Here is a 19,871-nt window from a genome sequence, read left to right on the forward strand (position 1 = left end):
GGTCGTAATATCCTCATTGACATATTATTGTGCTTTACTCGGCAGGATTTCAACTACACTGAACTGAATTTTGACCTAAAATAGACTTCTTCTACTCTTATTATCAACTGGGACCAGTCATTTTTGGCAATAATTTGATATAAACAATATAATTGGATTCGACACTTTCGGTCGCAATGGTTTGTGTTACAGTTAAGCGATAATTCCACTTGAGTTCTATGGAGTTATTCCAAGTCAATCATCATTGGACATGATTTTTATATCCCAACCATACAAAGAATACTGAAGTCATTCACTTATAGAAGAAATTATTGATATATATATATATATATATTATTTCCATATAAAAACAAAATAAAACAAGAGTTTGCATAGAAATTGAACCACTCAAAAAAGGAGCACAAACGAAACAGTCCAAAACTTGAAATTAACGTAAATGCGTAATGGCACTTTTGGAGTGATGATGGCACCATTGACAGACTTGTAGTCATTGTATTACCACCAATTTCCAAGAACCAGACAATAAATATAGCAAAAGAATTGCAAAGATTCATTATTCATGAGACAACTGTTGCAAAATCGGTGGTTTCTTCCCAAATTACCATCAAGCATTTGACAATGAATATACATATATACATACTAACTATTAATATATGAAATGTATCTTCTCATCCTATTTTATATACCCTACAATACAATACTAGACACATTAAAATGAATGTATCAAAATGTTTGAGCAACTTTAACACTACATTTAACAGTCAATGGCATAACTAGGATCAAATAAATAAGAAGTTAAACAGTCAGTTAAAAAGGCTAAGATTTGTACAAGTTCGCAAGAATATTGTAAGCATATGACTTTATGACAAAAATTTATATCAATCATGCACAAACAATACACAATTATGACTCCAGCAAAAATAAAGGACATAGATTCATATTTCAATAGATTTACCGCCTCAAACCATAAAATTTAGCTGTTATCTTTTCAGGAAACAATATCTACAGTTTATAAAAGCATAGTTCTATAAAGAAAATTATAGGGTACCATTTTTCCTCAATTTAAAGCCTTAATTAATGGAAATGAGAATACAGAACTGGACGGATATTTAATTTAGAGATTCCAATGTGAGAGGAGGCAGTTATGCTCGATAGTATAGGCCTATTATGAATTCAGAAGAATAGCTATTATGAATTCAGAAATATCTTGCATTGAAAATTTAACACGGATTTTTTTTGAATTTTCAATTGGTATATTGTCATCCAAAACCTTAAAATGGTAAAACAGCAAATCACCACAAAACAATCAACCTCAACCATTTTTTTTTTCAATTAAAAAAGATCAATCATCAAAAGTCTGCTAGTTACCGGTAGGTCGAAATCAATTAATTTTTATATAAATTTCACTGATAAAGTTAGAATTTCGTAAGAAATAGAATAACCAGCAAGATTTCGGATAATAACAAATGATGTTTTGGAAGACATAATCAGGAAGTTAAACAACTGTACCAAACAATGTGGATTAAGGAAATTTTACATTAGTGTTTTACTGACAAGAGGATGATTTCCATGTGACTAGTCAGTAACAATCTGACTGTTTTTTAGTATCACTATCCAACTATGAAAGCTTAACACCGATGATTAGGTCACTAACTTATTTGACTCATTACGTCAAGCAAATTAAAACTTTTCATCACACTTATGTACACACAATAACTGAACAGTTTACATTCACATAAACAATATTTACAATTTAGGCACCAAGTTCCTCCTCAACGATTATCTCTTCATCTTGATAATACCCAGCTTCTCTTATACGTCGGTTCTTCAAGTATCTCAATATACTGAGAACAGCTAACATTAACCATACAATACATACTATCCATGAACAGGTCTGAAATCAATCCATCATACTGCAGGCTTTAGTAAAGTCTGAATAAGTAAACAGGTAAATGGGGAACTGCAAAACCAGCTATTCCGCCGGAGGGTGTAATGAGCACTCATTATTATCATTATGTTGTTAAAATGATTTCATTTTCAATCAACTTTCAACTGGATTTTGAGGCCCCCGAATCCATAAATTATCACAGGATGCGCCAAATGTATCTCAAATTCATTTTACTAATCAGTGATTGGTATTTTCATTAACAATTGATTTAAAAGAATTTGAAGATTTGAAATTGAATACGAAACACCTAGCGAACCTGGTGGATCCTTGCCATAAGTGGAATCCTCCATCACCACAGTAGCATTTGCAGTTCCCCATTGATGTAGCTCAACTATTAGAACATTGTTACTTACTGTTGCTGCGACCGTATTATCATAAGCTCTTTTAACATACATGCCTTTTGGTGGGTGTTCAAGCTTTTGAAAATCACGGCACCTAAAACACAAAGCATTTAATCAAATAGGCCCTACCGGTACATTCAGGTCATTGAACACTGCAGGAAGTTACTCACTGATCTATTGGTGCTCCGATCTTTTTGCCATCTAAAATATTAGCACACCACTGTCGAAATCCAACACTCATGATACACGAGGCGATGAACTGTATGACCGCAACAAGTGAATTCAACAAAAGAAATGGCATCACCCACATCTGGGTCCTATAAGTACAAAAGGAAACAAAATGCAAAATATCTTCAATAATTCTACTATAAATAATTCTACAGTTGATAAATATCCTGAAACCGTTATCAATGAATGTAAGATATTATCAACTGTGCTTCTACACTAAGAATGAATAAATCGATCTGTCATACAAAATGTCTTTTTCATTTAAAAACGAGCAAAATGCATGGAAACTTACCCGATATCCTTATCTCTTTTGCACATCGCTACTGTGTGATAAAACGCCATTCCTAGTCCATAGATTATGCAAGCAAACACATTGAAATAGATGACGAAATGACACTGATCATCGGTGTTAATCTTTGAATCAACTTCAAATGATGTACGATTGATCCACTTTAATCCGTTATAGAGCACACATCCACCATTCAAATGCACCTGAGTAAAATAGAATGAGCCAATTCAATATTGTTGTTCTATACATGTAGAACTAATTAACATGTAGGCCTAACAGTTAAAAGCACCACGACACAGGGGTCTTGTCGTTGTATAATGACAAATATGGATCCAATCAATGACTAGCACCATAAGTAAAAAGGCTTCTTTTCCATGTCAACCAGACCCTCCCCTCCCTGCTACTTCTTAAGACTTGACATCATATGAATGATTGATTGTAACTTGTAAGTAAAGACCAAAATCCCATTATTATTATATTAGATTGTGAATATAAACAAAGCAAAGAGTAACACAAAATAAAATACAATTCAGCATTTTATCAGATATCATGAACACTGTACTTGCAGAACAGTATTTTATAAGAATTGATAAATAAAGTTGATTGATTTGTTCTCTTCTTGTTGGGGGCTAGGAGAGGAAGAGAGTGCACTACTAACTACTACAGCGAACCGTTTTCTTACCATCGTTACACCGGTGGATATAGACACGATTAAACCCAGAAATGCTGCAAAATAGTACAGCGCAGTCTGCAGTAACAGTGGAAAATCTAAACCCATCTTCACGGCGAGGTTAGGCGAAAGGAGTAGCTTTTAAAACAGTGGTGTTGTCGAAACCCATTGAACTACCCTACAAAAACTGCTATGCAGCATGATGTCAGAATATATCTCAATCTCGGGACATGTTCAACTCGAGTCGGTTTCGAATCCCGAAATATGATCACCGAACGCGCTGAATAAGGGTGGCTCCATTAAAACGCCTCGACCTGCGGATTCTCTCGGAGCTTGCCTACTACTTGACTTATGTTTCAATATGGAGACCATTTTTCACGAAAAAGTAAATATCTTGAATATTTTCAAATAGTTTCAACTGTTCCGCTCCACGCTTTCATATTAAGTGCTGGTCATTTGATAAACTATTACATTTAGAATCAAAGAATCATAAGTATTTGATGATATGGGAAACATTCATGATCAAAACCCAAAAATGCGGATAACGTTTTTCATTCCCTCGACCCTTGGCTTGACTCTTGAGATCTCTGCCTAGTGCCCGGATTTACACCTTGCTACTTTAGCAGCCACAATATCATACACTAAACAATGAATGCAACCCCTTTAAAATTCCAGCATATGGAGAGGACTATTGTGTCGACTCCTTAGGAAGATCTTTGTTGTTTGATGCAGTGCTGATGATTCTCAATGCTGCTAGTGCTGTTAAATAATCATCTGTTTTGGTCTTTTTTCTGTAAATCTTTTAGCAAGAAGGTTCACTTTGTGCACAGCATTGCTTGAATGCTCTATTGCAAGGTCATTATTTTACCGCTGTGGATTTAGCTGAAATTGCCCAAGGTTTGGATGAAAGAGAAAGACAGCAGATGGCTGAAGGTGGAATTGATTCGGATGATTATAGACAATTTTTACAGGTTAATTTACTTTAGGTTATTTTGAGAAGTTGTAATAAGTCACTTGCACCTTTACTCTCTCTTATACACACCATATATCATTCCTACCCTGCCTAGAACTTTTCCTCACCCTTACCAAAATCTAATCGGATCTAGCAAGCATGGTAGTGTAAGGGATTGTAAAGCCAAGCCTCTAGTTTTTTATGTTATATTTCACTTAAATAATCTTTTTCTCAACTCTAATTTGAATATTGACCATTTTCTTATAGCAACCTTCTACTAATATGGATGACAGTGGCTTCTTTTCAATCCAAGTAATTAGTAATGCGCTTGGAGTTTGGAATATAGATACAATTCCTTATAACAGTCAAGATCCTGTTGCTGCTACCGCTAGGAGTAACCCTTGGTATAATCAATATTCTTAAAATGCATCGTCTTCAACTTGAAAAGCATAAACAACAATGTTATCATTTATTTAACTGCTATTTTCAGTACGCAAAATGCATTTATATGCAACTTTCGTGAGCACTGGTTCACAATTCGAAAATTAGGCCATCAATGGTTCAATCTCAACTCGTTGTTGACTGGTCCTGAATTAGTATCAGATACGCATCTGAAATTATTGTTGGCTCAACTACAACAAGAAGGTATCATCCCGCGATCTGCTGCAATGATTTTCTTTACGGAACTGATGATGAGCATTAGCTTTGATTTCATTTCTAGGTTATTCAATATTTCTAATTGTTGGAACTTTGCCGGAGTGTGAGGCAGATCAATTGCTCATGACAATGGCAGCAGTACCGAAAGTGAATCCAAAGTTGATTCATGTCGCTCAACAATCGTCTGGTACAGCTGGACAAAGGTAATCTATGCAAATGTAGTAAATCTTAAGTTATTTCATTCCATGACATTGAAATTACCAGTTGTAGGGGTAATATTATTGTGAAAAATTGGAAGTTGAAATTTCCTTGAAAAGTACTGGTGGTGAAAAATTTGAAAATTTTCAAAAGTGTGTGAAATTTTAATGAAATTCTGTGTACAGAAGATTTTGATGTCCTTTTCTGCAAAAGGTTCTTTCTGCTTTACTTTTTTTTAGAAGTACACTATGCATGCATCTTTTGTGTTCCCCTTCATTTAGGCTTATTGCTTTGGAACTTGAATATGACAATGTGAAAAAATGTAATAATTCCTCTATACACTACCGGGTAATCTCACTTCTGTAGTTGCTAAATACTGTCTTAATCATTGTTTTGGCATTAATTACCAGGACCCAGAATTATAGTGTTTGAAATGATTAGATTAGGGTTGTATGTTTTCTAGTGCAGGTGCTGTATCACAGGACGACCTTCAACGTGCTCTCAGACAGAGTATGGAAGATGATGACCATTTACAGGAGGCAATGAGAGTTAGTATGGAAGAGGACAGTAAACAAGATAAATCATTGCAAAGTTTATTGCGTTTGACCGCTGACGAAGCAGAAGAGCAGGAGCTACAAAGAGCTCTACAGATGAGCATGGAGGGTTTCAACGCGACTCCGATAGGTAAAATCATCTTGAATCGTGATAATGGCTTGTCGTATAATGATATTCATCGTTGGAGGTCCCTCTGATTTTGTAGTTAATAATTCAGAAGAGCTTCAACCTGTTAATGGTCCGTCATTGGAAGATTTACGAGAGAAACGCTTAGCATATCTCGGTAATCTGGATACTAGTGTAGAGACTAGTCCAAGTACTTCAAAATCTGTCACTCCGGCTGATCCAGGTTGGTTTGTAAGTGTGCATTCACTCTGACGCTATGTATTAAACAGAAAATCCTTTCTTATGTATTTGATTTATATTTATTGTAGAGGAGATGACTGAAAAGGAAATGCTGGATGCTGCTATCAAAATGTCTCTAGAATCTACGTGACCTCTCACCGAGAGGTGACATTTCTGGTGCCTTACATCATCTCTGCTTCAATGATTTGTAATTGCTAAGATGTGCATTTTATGAGCCTCTATGAACATTGACTATTGTATTACCCTACATATTAATGCATTGAAAATTATTGCGATAAGATGCATAGTCTTAGACATCAATGCTTTACAGCAAGTTGAAATGTGCTTATTGGATCTGCAGCCATTGTATCTATATCATATACTGAGAAACAAACACTTTAAATATAGCAGTTACTTTAACAGTTGTTTCTGAATGCATTACAATATATGTCGCTCTTTAAATCGCTATCGATGCATCTAGATTACTTAGTCTTAGTGAATTTGGAATGAATAGCAAGTGATACATGTGATGTATTGTTGATAGAACAGTGGGTTTCATTCAGGGAAGAAATAATGATCACCTTAATGATAATTCATACATATTATGCAGAGATTATTATTAAGGTCAGTACATGTAACTAGGCGTTATACTTTTGTATTATTTGTTTTTATTGGTTGAAAAATCTCTTGATAAAATTAACGTTTATAATAAAATCTTACAGGAAAAATTTTGTTGTGGTTATCTTTGATTTGGAGGTTCAAGGGGGTGATATTTTGGTGTCTTGAATTATTCGTTTCTGAACATCTTTTCGCTGTTGCTGTCACTCGTACGACCAGAGATTATGGCTTTTTTATCCTTTGATAAATAAATTAATTTTGAGGATCGAACCCTTCCCTTTAGAAAAAAATGTCGAGCAGAAACTCTGAAAAAGATTCGAATCCCTGATAAAATTAACCAAAACAATGTGCTGTCTATTGAATTTCATTGTCAGTTACATGTTTACACAATTTACGTCTTAAAATCATTCGCTATGGACTGATTCCTGGATACCAGCTTCTATCGCTATCGACTGATTCCTGCATGGATACTAAGCTCCTTTCGCTATCGACTGATTCCTGGATACTAGCTTCTATCGCTTCATGTAGTCGTTTTTCTGTATGTTTCTCGTATACCGCATAAACTCTGAAATGATTGCGATATATTATTCCATAGCTAAACTGAAAAAAAAAACTTTTATTTGTTATTGATAAGAAAAGACCTCGAGTAGGTTACGTCTTACATGACAATGACGAAGGCGATTAACATAGTCGATGCGATCACGAAATATGCTAATCCTGGCGCGAATGTTACTGTTTTCTGATAGATGAATTGTGATCCAGCCATTCCTATCAGTGTGCAAGTAGCTTCAACACTTGCTCCAATTGCATATATAGCACCTGAAATTAATACCAAATTCAATGAAGCTAAAGTGAAATTTGGAACTGAATTTGTAACCGACTTTTTCAATACAATTTTGCATAATACTCGTGGCCCGCAAACTTAAGAGTACAGATAGGGACATATTTTCTTGGTGATTCTTTATCGTGGATATCTAGTCCACAACTATTCTCTCCTTGTTCTCACCTAATTCATGTGCATGCACTAGATGTGATATTTTAGTTCGGAACATACTAACAGCCAGCATCGATAGTCCACCGACGACACTCACTGTAAAATCATAACAAATATATATCGATGAATGTTGATAAAGTTATCAATTTTCAAAAGATCAATAATAGAAACTGAGGGCCTTTAATTTACCTAAATACATATCAATGTCTCGATATGCAAAAGCATTAACGTACATAGAGGCCATATTAGATGTTACTCCGATAAGTGCAATCCAAATTTCCGGCACCTTTAACAACTCCAACGTTTTGACTCCACCAATTCCCATCAGAGATTTAATGAGAACCGTCCCTGCTAGATACACCCCTACCATCTTCGGTCCCCAGCATAAAGGTTGGTTAACGCAGAAGAGTAAAGTTATCCCTTTTGAGGCGCTCCACGGCATGAGATCCACGAAAATCAGGATAATCAAGAGAATCAATTTAGTTCTCCTACCAAAAGCATTTTCTTTAAAGACATCGGTTATCTCTTTTATTTGGTGGACAAACGAAAACCGTCTCTTGTAATCACAAACTAGTGTTTCAGGTACGAAGAACAGTACATACACAAAATTTACGAACATCAGACATACTAGGAATATATACGGCCATAGGAAGCCATAGGCTTCAATCCAGAATCCAAATCCGGCCTGAGCAACTGCAGCCGAAAACAATGTCAGTCCTTCAGCGATCGTGATACGCAGTGCCCGTTCCATCGGTGATGTCGTGTCGGATATGTAAGCGAATGAAATCATCATAATGGCGAGTACTCCGCCACCACATCCTTCGATAAACGATGGTATTAGCAACGTATAAACTGGCAAATCGTAGAATATTATAAACGCACTTATTACTGCCTTTATCAAAGAGAACATGCTCGGGATTACCAGTGCAATACGCCTCCCGACCGTGTCGGAATAAGCGCCCAGAAATGGCACGATGAAAATAACGGGTACCGTGCTACATAATGTCACGTATTGTAACCAACGCGATGTTTCTTGTTGAACATGTGCTATTTTTTGATAAGTTGGGTCCGATTTATTTGCAAAGCACGTTTCGTTATCTGTTGCCGAATAAGACATGTTTCCTAGCCTAGAATAAATGTATTGTTGGTTTAAAGGGTTAGTCCCGGTGGTGGCTGCACAGAATAAAATGATGATAAGTTCTACCACGCATTTCCTGGTTGGCAAAATAACGCTATCAGATCGACGGAGATGAGGTGGTAATCTCACCACGGAAGTGTTTAAGGACCCATCATGAACGGCAGTTGTTTCGGTTTCTTGGATCCTCGGACGCCTCGGTAGAAGTGGTGAACTCTCTCCTTCCATTGTGGTTATAATCCTAAGTACGATAAATTCATCAATATTCTTTTCTTATAGGATTAATTTCCTAAGTAAGAATTTGTCTACAGCGTTAAATATTTCAAAAATGAACTAACTTAACTCGAAACTAACCTCACAAATGTGTGGATACAGGTAAGATAATTACCACATAAGTAAATGAAAAATTACGTTACCTTTAACCACTGAAAGTGGATCTCTATACGAAATGTACTGAAGGAAACTGTTTGTGACCTGGGAAAGTAGACTGAAATATCGTTGTTTTGATCGGGCAAAGATCAAATAGACGAAGATATCGATCGGGTCTGACCGGCCTCAGATTATCAAGTGTCCTCGCCAACTTGGTCAACCGCTTATCAAAACACGGTCAAAATTACGCATCGCTGCTCTCGGGCGGATTTGGACCGTGTCGACTGTTTCGCCCGACACGGTTGAATTTTAAAGTGCCATTTTATTTTTTCTCTATCAAAATTTGACGTTGTTACTTCCACAAGGTGAAAAACGTTCCAAAAGGGCACTTTTAAAGAAAAAAGGGACATGGCTAAGGCAGAAAAAGGGCATATATAATATCCTTTCCAAAAAGGCACATTTAAAAAGAAAGGCACATGGGCGTCACAAAAAAAAATGGAAAAAGGGCATATATTTTCCTATCCAAAAGTACTAAAGGGTGCAATCTCCTGGATAATGATGATTGAAAACTCAGATATATGTTAGTTAGAACAGTGGATTTGATTGAGATGATTCTGTGTGTTGCATGTGTATGTTTTAACTTTAGACAAATGAATAAATCACATTATGTTTCTTGACTGAATGTCTCTCAGAGAGGCTCAGAAACGCAATTAGTTTTTCTTTCGTTCAAAATCCAAGGCATCTTCACCCGTCAAGGGATTCGAACCCACTACGCTAAAGCTGTTCCCCGAACCCCTTGACCTCACGAGTCGTTGGAGTCGTTACTAGCCGACCAGAATCCGGTCGTACCAATCACAGCGCTTGTAACAAACCGACAGTAGACTTCTGTTGGTTTTCCCGTTAAATGGACCAATCAGCGAACGTTTTACCGAACAAAGAAGTATTTTGCAAATCGATATATGACGTCATGCGCAACAGCGCCAGTAATGAAATCACGCTTCATGAGGCCAGGGGGCTGGTGGAAGCGAGTTCGGGAGTGATACTGGACCCCTGGCAAGCGAGGATGAATCCAAGGCGCACATAATGAGAGCTATGTTTTATGCGTGGTCCGGCCATCAGATACGTGCGGGTTGTGTGCCTGGTATCAGTTTCAAATTAAATCCCCGAACACACTATGCGATTTTCGCTGCGAATTTATCGCACAGCGCAGAGAGGACACACCTACGTATGCGATCAGCTGTTGGCGACCTTATGCGGAGTTTGGGGTCATGTGATCAGAGATGGCTGGGTCCAAAAAACTTAAAATTGTTGTTGTTGTTGCTCGTCATTGATTGGTTCGATGCGAGTGGTTTGGCGAAATTCGCATCTCACGGACACACTGTGCGAAAATATTCGCTGCGATTAAATTCGCCGCGAAAATATCAAACATGTTTGATCGGTGCGATTTTCGCATGCGACGGATCGCACGTGAAAATCGCCTGCAGCTGACCGAACACACCAGGGGCGGATCTAGGCCCAAATTCAAGGTGTAGCACTCATTCAAGAGGGTACCTGTCCGGATTTGTATTACCACGACGAGGCGAGCACCGAAGGTACGAAGCCACCAAGGTTAGAATCAGTTAAAAATTTGAAACCCAAAAAATACCCTTGTCTGAATTTCAGGCAATAACAAAGCACTTTTAGTATTCATTGCAATTTGAATGTGCCCCTTTTTGAATGTGATAGTTATTTAGTCATATTTTTGAGCCGACTATTTTTTAGCCCTTTTGAGTCGTGCCCTGTCAGAGCTCTTCAGCACGGTAATGTGATTGAATGCGCCCTCATTTTGGAGATTAATTCTGCCCATAACAGGATTTTTCAAATTAACGTGCTCTTTTTCGCAACATAACATACCCTTTATGGCAATATAACGAACGTGGCTTTTGGCAATTGATTCAATATAGTGTACCCTTTTTGGCAATAAAGAAGTTTCCAGTTTCTAGGCGCCATTTTGTGGCGGTCCCTCGAGGTCCCCATTGTTGCGATAATTTGCGCTCATTTTTAAAACATAAGTTTAGATTGAATATCATATAGTTCTGCAGTTCCTTGCTCGATTAACTTAATTTATACACCATTTTAAAGGAAATGAAATGCAGATATTTGTTGGCGATTCTTGGAATTTTTGAATGCAACAATTAAGAACAGTGACGATGTGAAACCAAGGACCGCATATCTTAACCGCGCGTAAAAGAAATCGCAATATTTATTGATTTTGAAATATCTAAGTATATCTTGAAGCTATATTTCCACAGAGGTTAAAGAGGGTTATTTGCAGTTTAAGCCTGCGTTGAATTTTTTTGAATATCTTTCCCGACGACTGATCTGTACCCGCTATAGTTTGAGATTACGCGCAAAAGGGGTCTCCCACTGCGCACCGCCATTTCACTGAACATTGAGATTTGTGAAAAGAAATCTTTAAATGCAATTTGATTTCTTCACTTTTTCCATGGGGATATTTTGAGATTATAATCCGTATCTTGTTTGTACTGTACATTTTGGCGGGGGCAATTAGTTTAGCTGGTTTCGGGATCCGGTTTGTCCTGCTTTGAAGTTTGAACGGCCCAGTTGGGGAATTGTCGCCATGCAGCCCGTCCAGCCTAGCGCCGATTTTGTGTTCGGTGAAATCATGGGCCCAAAACGTTTTAGAGTCCATGGTGAAATGTGCCAGTCAATTTAAACGCTTAGGACATATTTCAACACATATCTCTCTCCGGTAATCCCTCATCCTGGGATCATACGACGAATTTACTGAATCTCAACCTTTTTGCTGGAAAACATCGACCAGATTACCTGACTGATATAAAATATCAATATTATATTTAAAGGGGATCCTGTCCCCCATGTGATATTCTGTTTTAGGGGCTGAACGTCCAGTTGAGCTACTAAAAGCTGCGCCGCGTATTCAAAAATATATAAAATTTTAGATTTTGTTCTAGTGTCCATCCATGAGTGGAACATTCTGTTGAAAAGCAAATTAGGCTCTCAACTAGGCCACCTATGCAACCAACACAGAACGTCCCCACTCTTACAAGAAATCCTTCAATTTCCCATCGCTACAAAACTCGAATTCCTCAAAGCACTCAAAGTCCATTTTTAAACATACGAAAATGAAGGTAATATATAACCATAAGAAGCAATATTAATGATATCAAACCAGTATAAAATCTTATTTATGCGATTTTTTTTCGTAAATCTCAATGTTCGGTGAAATGGCGGTGCGCAGTGGGAGACCCCTTATGCGCGTAATCTCAAACTCAAGCGGGTACAGATCAGTCTTCAAGAAAGATATTCAAAAAATTTTAAAGCAGGCCTAAACTGCAAATAACCCTCTTTAACCTCTGTGAAAATTGGAAATATAGCTTCAAGATATACTTAGATATTTCAAAATTAATGAATATTGGGATTTCATTTACGCGCGGTTAAGATATATGCGGTCCTTGGTTTCATATCGTTACTGTTCTCAATTGTTGCGTTCAAAAAATCCAAGAATTACCAACAAATATCAAATTTAAATTGGCCATCGATGGATCATTCTAACTAATATCTATATATTAGAACCATTTTGAATAGTCTAAAGTACACAAATAATGATTTAGAGTCGGGTCTTAGGTTTAGTGACACCTATATATAATATACTAAACCTAAGACCCATAAACCTAAGACCCCCAAATATCTCGTCTTCGAACCATCTGAGCTGCTACTTCATGCGGTATCGCAAAGAGGTTATGTTTGGCCACCTTTTATCTATTTTTTGTTTGTTTCCATGAAACCTTTTATTAGCAAAATAACTCGGAAAGTTATGAATGGATTTCTGTAAAATAGGTTTACACATGAACAGTTGATTCCTCTAAAGTTAAAATGGTTCTAATATAGAGATATTAGTTAAAATGATCCATCGATGGCCTATTTAAATTTGGTTCATTTATCAGAGACGAGATATTTGGGGGTCTTAGGTTTAGTATATTATATATAGGTGTCATTAACCACAAGACCCCTTAACCTAAGACCCGACTCTAAAAGCATTTTGTGTACGTACTTTCAAAATGGTTCTAATATATAGATATTAGTTAAAATGATCCGTCGATGGCCTATTTAAATTTGGTTTATTTATCAGAGACGTGATATTTGAGGGTCTCAGGTTTAGTATATTATATATAGGTTTCACTAAACCAAACCTAACGGGTCTTGGGTTGTGACACCTGGCCGGACGGCGTTTTCATGAGAATCTTTTGAAAAGGGCACTTGACAAATTCAAGGGGTCGCACGTGCTGCAGGTGCAACCCCCTGTATCCGGCCCTGCACACTATGCAAATTTCTCTGCGAAATCTGTAATCGCAGACGCTATGCGAATAAAATCGCATAGTGTGTTCAGGGCTTAAATACAATTGCGAGACCTAATTAAGCTTAGTTCCAAGTTGCTATAGGATTTAAGAAATGGCTGGCTGTTCACTAAGGCAAACCTGCAACCAATGTAACAATTTAGAACTAGTCTTAAGATGTAAATCCAAGTTGTTATAAAAGATCACTTTGTAACAACTTAGAACTAGTCTTAAGAAAGATGTAAATCCAAACTTGTTAAAGATAACTTGGATTTAAGCAATGGATGGCTGTTCACTAAGGCCAACTGCAACCAATGTATATACATGTAACAACTTGGGACTAATCTTAAGATTGAAGGTTGCGTTTAAGACTTACTTAAGTTTGACTAAACATAAACCTCTGTTCTATGGTCTAAACTACAATGGATAACATCGGATCCAGAGTTTTGGAGGGAGTTGACATAAAAAAAAACTTGAGCGGATCACGTGATTGAATCACCACAGATCGCGCTGAATAAACAACACAACACATTAATAAATGCATTTATTCAGGTTTACAAAATAGATTCTGGGATTTCAGTTTTTTGTGAACTTGTTCTACAACACCAGGGGCCAGTTGCATAGTCATGGCTTAGACTTCAGACCAAACTAAGACCAGTCTTACGATCTAAGACCACTTTTGGACTTAAGTCACGACTGCAATCAGCCAGCTGTATACAATCTCTAATTCTATAAATGACAACCACGTTTTGATTGATGAGAGTTAAAATAAAAAATTAGTATTTATTTTATTAGAGATGAGATAGAAGCGATTGTGCAAGAGGTTTAGAGGTGATCGTGCAAGATATTTTATCAAAACATGGCTGTAACTGATAGGATTAAAGAACGGTGACAATGACTGTTCTCAAGTTCATTCACAAACAGAAAATCTATCATACAATCATACTGGCAATCTGTTATCGCCATTGGTTATTTCAGGTCATCTGGCAATACGTCATCCCTGGTAGTTGGTAAATTGGTCATCCCTGGTCTTCTGCAGGTAATTGGTCATCTCCTAACAGGTTAAAACAAAATGTAGAATCATTAACGATACAAGCTGGTCAGCCAATCTAGTCTGGTAAGACGCAGCTCCAAACTCAAACAGTTACCGAGAAGCCGAAACCGAGTTGAACTAAAGACCCAACGTCACCTGACCTCCTTCAGAGCGGGCAATCTGTGATTGGATAGGGGGTCATTCATTTATTACGTACGCATTGGGAGAGGGGGGGTCAGTGCAATTGCGTATTGTAATGCTTAATGTATATGAAAAAATGGCCGATTTTGCGTACAGAGGGGGAAGGGGGGGTTGAAAATTTCATATCTTATGCGTACGTAATAAATGAATGATCCCTAGGACTGATTGCCTCCTCAGGATGCACACTGCTACTGAGGAGGAGGCAGAACTAGATGATGATGATGATGATGATGATGATGATGATGAGGCGGCAGAACTAGATGATGATGATGATGATGATGATGAGGCAGAACTAGATGATGATGATGATGATGATGATGAGGAGGCATCGATAAACATGTAATACATACCGTTAATGTGTGTAGCTGACTGGGAAAATCAGTTCTATATCAGATTCTACTTCTCCCCAGCAATGATTGACACTGAAATGAAAATAACAGATTCTTCAATTTATCAAATTCATGAAATAAACTGTTGAAATTCTGTTGTCATACACATACCAGTTATCGTGTGGAGTTGAAAATGTTCAGGACCAGAATTCAGTTTATCTCCTAAAAGATTTAAACAAATTGGAGAATCATTAACTAAGAAATAAGTGTTTCAGATAAACTGTTATTGAATTAGTCTCTGTCAACATACGTCACATGTCTGAATAAACCAGTGGAATCGGTAGATTCATCCTGTACCGTTCACATTATAATGATGAACACTGAACTGAAAAAACAAGTTCTTAATGACATCAATTTATCAGATTCTATTACAGGAAACCATGAAATATATTGATGGGGGAGTTGATACATGTTCAGGATCAGAATTCAGTTTATCTTCTAACAAACTACAACAAAATGTAGAATCATTATACAGTTATTGAATTTGTCTCCTGCAAGTAACTGTATCCATCTTCAGCTCACTTCACACACAGCTATAGATCAGAGTTCCTTACAGCGACCACTGAATCAACCTTATCGTAACAACTGAAATAATGATAACACATTCTATTTATGAATACGTATGAAGCACATCTGAAACCAAAGTGATAAAAAAAAGAAAGTTGTAAAATGTTTTCTGACGCAGTTTGATTTGTGTCAGATTATAAACTGGAGAAGTTTCACTCATTGTTTCAGTCTAATAGAGTTATAACTGATGTACATGTAACACTGACTGTGTAACACTGCAGTCATTTATTCACTTATTCCTCCTCAGTTTGAAGAATGTTTGTTCTCTCATCTTCATTAGCGATAAGAATCATTCTCATCCGTGTAACTACAACATCGTAACATTTCTACTTATTCAATCATAGAGGGAATGAGTAGTATGGCGCTTGGGTATGGAATGGGAAAGGGTATGGGAGTTGACACGTTAGGGTAGGATAGGACATTGTGATAAGGTAAGATCAGGTTGGATGATGCAGGGTTGTTTGATATGGCTGGATTAGATGATCAGTTTGATATAGAACTGTTTGAGGTGGGTGTATGTGGTAGTGTACGATGTATAGTTAGGGAGGTGTATGATAACGGATTGAAAGGTTACTGGTAGAGGGCGGTACAGGTGTGATGCTGGTATGGTATGTATAGGTTGGGGCGGTGTGTGTAGTGTTAAGGATAGGGTAAGGTACAGTTAGAGTATATGAAAGTCTAAGTTTGGGTAATGTGGGGTCAGGATGTTCGGTGTTGTTGAGGTGAGGTCGGGGGTGGTGTCTGTGGAAGGTTGGGAGGTACGTGATGTGATATAAGGGGTGGAGCTAGGACAGTACGGGGTGTGATGAGTGATTGATGGGATCGGTCCATCTGTCCATCACCTCCAGGCCGCTCCCTTTAGACATCTCAATGCTTCTCCAACCCTCCCAATCCCTCAAACTACTCCTTAATTCCATGTGAAATACTAGGAGACGATACCTGCAAGATATTGAATATTAAGACACCATCAAAACAATGATAAATCAGTAACAGTATTTTACATGTGTGTCACATGATTCATTTTAACAAGTTGATGATTCATGAAGCAAATGACGGCAAAATCTTCTGATTCACAAATATCTGAATAGTTTATACCCGACTACAAGCTTTACAAATAGCAAACTGATGAGACTCTGAACCCACAATAAAATTCAAGATTTTCTGTGAATTATTTCTTATACATATCACGTTACGCGCAGTGATACATGAAACTCAGCCTCTCTCACTCTCACTCACTCACTCACTCTCATTACCTTTCTTATTTGCCATTTTTTGCAAACATTTTTAAGCACGTGAGGTAGGAATAGACCACTGCCCGCACTCTAAGCCAGCAGTGGACTACCCTTCGGAACCCACTTTTGTGCTTGGTGGCTTTAAGCTCACCTTTTTTGAGTCGAGGTAGGAATAGACCCCTGCCCGCCATCTAGGCCAGCAGGACACTAAACCTTCGAATTGCTCTCGGACCCCACTCTTTATATTTTTTCTTTTTTTTGAGTCGAGGTAGGGACTCTTTTCATGTTCTTTCTTTTTCTTATGGCTCTCTCTCTCTCTCTCTCTCTCTCTCTCTCTCTCTATCTCTCCTTGCTATGTATCAGTAGCACCCAGCAGTAAGTGTATATATATATAGGAAATATAGTAATTGAACTGGGTTTAAATCCATCTCAATCAGTGCTTTTAAAACCAGTAGTAAAAGGCAGCAGTTCACTATAGTCGATCACAATCATATCATTGTTTGATGATATTGTTTAATTGCAGTGACATTTGTTCCATGAAACAAGTTTCAATTTCTAAATGAATTGATGAATTCAATTCTAAATAGCATCATTCTCCATGTACCTCATATAGAGATTTTGGAATGGTAAGCGCGGGAAGGAGGTAAAGAAGGTAATGCCAGTCTGGACCGGACCACTTTCTCTGAATCACATTAGCCTACCCCAACATCACCCAGGCTGTACTGTCCTATCACCATCCATGTCACCATTTCCAGACATATATACCAGACGAAATAAGACAAAAACAGAATTCTATCTGGAGATTTCTATCTAAAGAAGTTATTGGGGGGGGGGGGAACTTTCTCCTGGTGAGTGAAACGCTAAGAGCATCACTCACCATTGTTCAAAGCACAAACTGTGGCTCCATCTATTACCCCCTACGTAATCAATGACTCATGAAATGAGTCCGACTCTAATCAAATAATCCTAGGTCAACTGGATCATACGGATCAGACCTGAATCCATTTTTCCAAATTTGCCACTCAGTCTTTTTGATTTTTGGTTCTAACTGATTTTGCTTCTAACAATAATCTAACAGCCTAAGACCAGTCTACGCTCATTTTGGTTCTATAGCCAATCTAACAACTTAAGACCAGTCTAAACTCATTTTGGTTCAATAGCCAATCTAACAACAACTTAAGACCAGTCTAAACTCATTTTGGTTCTATAGCCAATCTTACAACTTAAGACCAGGCTAAGACCATTTAAGCTCTTTAGCTAATCTTACAACTTAAGATTAGGCAAAGACCATTTAAGTTCTTTAGCCAATCTAACAAGACTGGTCTAACGATTTTAAAAGCCCATTTTCTTAGGTATAACTCAAAAAATAATTTTCCAAATTTGCCACTTGGACACTTGACATGGATAAATTCTACTGAATTCACCCTCACCTCAACAACACCAAACATCCTGACCCCGCATTACCCAAACTTACACTTTCATATTCCTCTAACTGTACCTTTAGCCTTAACACTCTACACACACCGCCCCCTACCTTATACATACCATACCAACATCACTACTACACATCCTCACTCGCCAGGGTCTGGTTGCCTACCGCTGAAACTCACAAACACTGATCAAACTTGCAACTGCGTGGCTCATGCCAGTCGCTAGGTCCATAGCGCGTACATCGACAGCAACTGAGATGTGTTATCTAGCAAATATTCTCAAGGGGATCTTAAGTCATGTGACTCATTGCTTTGTTTTAGTCAGTTACAACCATGTGTTTTTGATTATAGAGTGTTCACATCGCCGGATATGACAGTAACTGAGTATAACTAGTTGCTCCAAAGTTGAACATGGGCAACTGGCTAGAACTGGAGATAGATGGACACTAGTCACTGTGTCAATGTAGGCTAGGCTTTAGACCACTGCCGGAGGTCGGGCGGGTGGAGAGTGGGTTGCCGTGTGGGCAGACAGGTCACTGCCGGAGGTCGGGCGGGTGGAGAGTGGGTGGGTTGCCATGTGGGCAGACAGGTCACTGCCAGGGGTCGGGCGGGTGGAGAGTGGGTGGGTTGTCGTGTGGGCAGACAGGTCACTGCCAGGGGTCGGGTGGGTGGAGAGTGGGTGGGTTGTCGTGTGGGCAGACAGGTCACTGCCAGGGGTCGGGTGGGTGGAGAGTGGGTGGGTTGCCGTGTGGGCAGACAGGTCACTGCCAGGGGTCGGGCGGGTGGAGAGTGGGTGTGTTGCCGTGAGGGCACACAGGTCACTGCCAGGGGTCGGGCTGGTGGAGAGTGGGTGGGTTGCCATGTGGGCAGACAAGTCACTGCCAGGGGTCGGGCAGGTGGAGAATGGGTGGGTTGCCGTGTGGGCAGAGACAAGTCAGAGCCAGGTCACATGATTAGACATTGACACTTGACCTGTGGAGGAACTCAGACAAAGACAATGATTTCCTGTGATGTTGTTTTCCCGATCCGGAACTCCGTATTCTCCGGTGCTGACATCAACTTATCCTTTATCAAAGTTTATTGAAGGATATTCGCCAACAGTAAAACATGTGACTGGCATCACTGGTAGTCGATAAGAGGGTCCAACAAGAAAATGTAGGCCTATATTTCCATAATTCTCATTGGCCGGATAATTCCTCTGTTATCATTGGCTGGATAATCCCTCTGTTTTCATTGGCTGGAAAATTCCTCTGTTTTCATTGGCTGGTTATTCCTTGTATTACAATAGACCGATGGATAAAGTTGCAGTCAGCGTTTGTGTCGTCGTGAGCTTCAACAGGAAGCAACCCGAGCCATGGTGAG

At 38.4% G+C, this 19,871-nt stretch overlaps 3 protein-coding genes across 4 annotated transcripts; 1 reads left to right on the top strand and 2 right to left on the bottom strand.

Moving 5' to 3' along the window:
* Nucleotides 1-6: 6 nt before the first annotated feature.
* LOC141908621 (transmembrane protein 179-like) lies at nt 7-3,662 on the bottom strand. The gene is made up of 5 exons (XM_074798730.1): nt 3,489-3,662; nt 2,810-3,009; nt 2,460-2,606; nt 2,302-2,383; nt 7-1,894 (listed from the first exon to the last, which is right to left on the bottom strand). The coding sequence occupies exons 1-5, from the start codon at nt 3,582-3,584 to the stop codon at nt 1,754-1,756; spliced, it is 666 nt and encodes a 221-aa protein (XP_074654831.1). The 5' UTR covers nt 3,585-3,662; the 3' UTR covers nt 7-1,753.
* Nucleotides 3,663-3,833: 171 nt separating this feature from the next.
* On the top strand, nt 3,834-6,900 carry LOC141903653 (ataxin-3-like). 2 transcript variants are annotated; one of them, XM_074791879.1, is made up of 8 exons: nt 3,834-3,861; nt 4,283-4,447; nt 4,696-4,832; nt 4,919-5,073; nt 5,150-5,288; nt 5,747-5,967; nt 6,044-6,195; nt 6,273-6,900. In XM_074791879.1, the coding sequence occupies exons 1-8, from the start codon at nt 3,838-3,840 to the stop codon at nt 6,279-6,281; spliced, it is 1,002 nt and encodes a 333-aa protein (XP_074647980.1). In that variant the 5' UTR covers nt 3,834-3,837; the 3' UTR covers nt 6,282-6,900. The 2 variants fall into 2 exon arrangements, with proteins under 2 accessions (XP_074647980.1, XP_074647972.1); XM_074791871.1 differs by having other exon boundaries at nt 6,044-6,187.
* A 312-nt stretch (nt 6,901-7,212) lies between these two features.
* LOC141915404 (proton-coupled folate transporter-like) lies at nt 7,213-8,944 on the bottom strand. The gene is made up of 4 exons (XM_074806917.1): nt 7,985-8,944; nt 7,808-7,891; nt 7,464-7,620; nt 7,213-7,366 (listed from the first exon to the last, which is right to left on the bottom strand). Exons 1-4 carry the CDS (start codon nt 8,910-8,912, stop codon nt 7,213-7,215), a joined length of 1,323 nt encoding a protein of 440 aa, XP_074663018.1. The 5' UTR covers nt 8,913-8,944.
* Between the last annotated feature and the right edge of the window lie 10,927 nt (nt 8,945-19,871).

Source organism: Tubulanus polymorphus, chromosome 1 (genome assembly GCF_964204645.1).
Source record: "Tubulanus polymorphus chromosome 1, tnTubPoly1.2, whole genome shotgun sequence".
Lineage (NCBI taxonomy): Eukaryota > Metazoa > Nemertea > Palaeonemertea > Tubulaniformes > Tubulanidae > Tubulanus > Tubulanus polymorphus.

Excerpts from the sequence above, each read along its gene's own strand:
- LOC141908621 (XM_074798730.1), bottom strand. The coding sequence starts at position 3,584 with ATGGGTTTAGATTTTCCACTGTTACTGCAGACTGCGCTGTACTATTTT. Across the intron at positions 2,607-2,809 it reads AAAAGAGATAAGGATATCGG|GACCCAGATGTGGGTGATGC; the intron begins GTAAGTTTCCAT and ends TTGTACTTATAG. Across the intron at positions 2,384-2,459 it reads ATCGGAGCACCAATAGATCA|GTGCCGTGATTTTCAAAAGC; the intron begins GTGAGTAACTTC and ends TTTGTGTTTTAG.
- LOC141915404 (XM_074806917.1), bottom strand. The coding sequence starts at position 8,912 with ATGTCTTATTCGGCAACAGATAACGAAACGTGCTTTGCAAATAAATCG. Across the intron at positions 7,892-7,984 it reads AGACATTGATATGTATTTAG|TGAGTGTCGTCGGTGGACTA; the intron begins GTAAATTAAAGG and ends ATGATTTTACAG. Across the intron at positions 7,621-7,807 it reads AGTGCATGCACATGAATTAG|GTGCTATATATGCAATTGGA; the intron begins GTGAGAACAAGG and ends TATTAATTTCAG.
- LOC141903653 (XM_074791871.1), top strand. The coding sequence starts at position 3,838 with ATGGAGACCATTTTTCACGAAAAA. Across the intron at positions 5,289-5,746 it reads TCTGGTACAGCTGGACAAAG|TGCAGGTGCTGTATCACAGG; the intron begins GTAATCTATGCA and ends TATGTTTTCTAG. Across the intron at positions 6,188-6,272 it reads TGTCACTCCGGCTGATCCAG|AGGAGATGACTGAAAAGGAA; the intron begins GTTGGTTTGTAA and ends TATTTATTGTAG.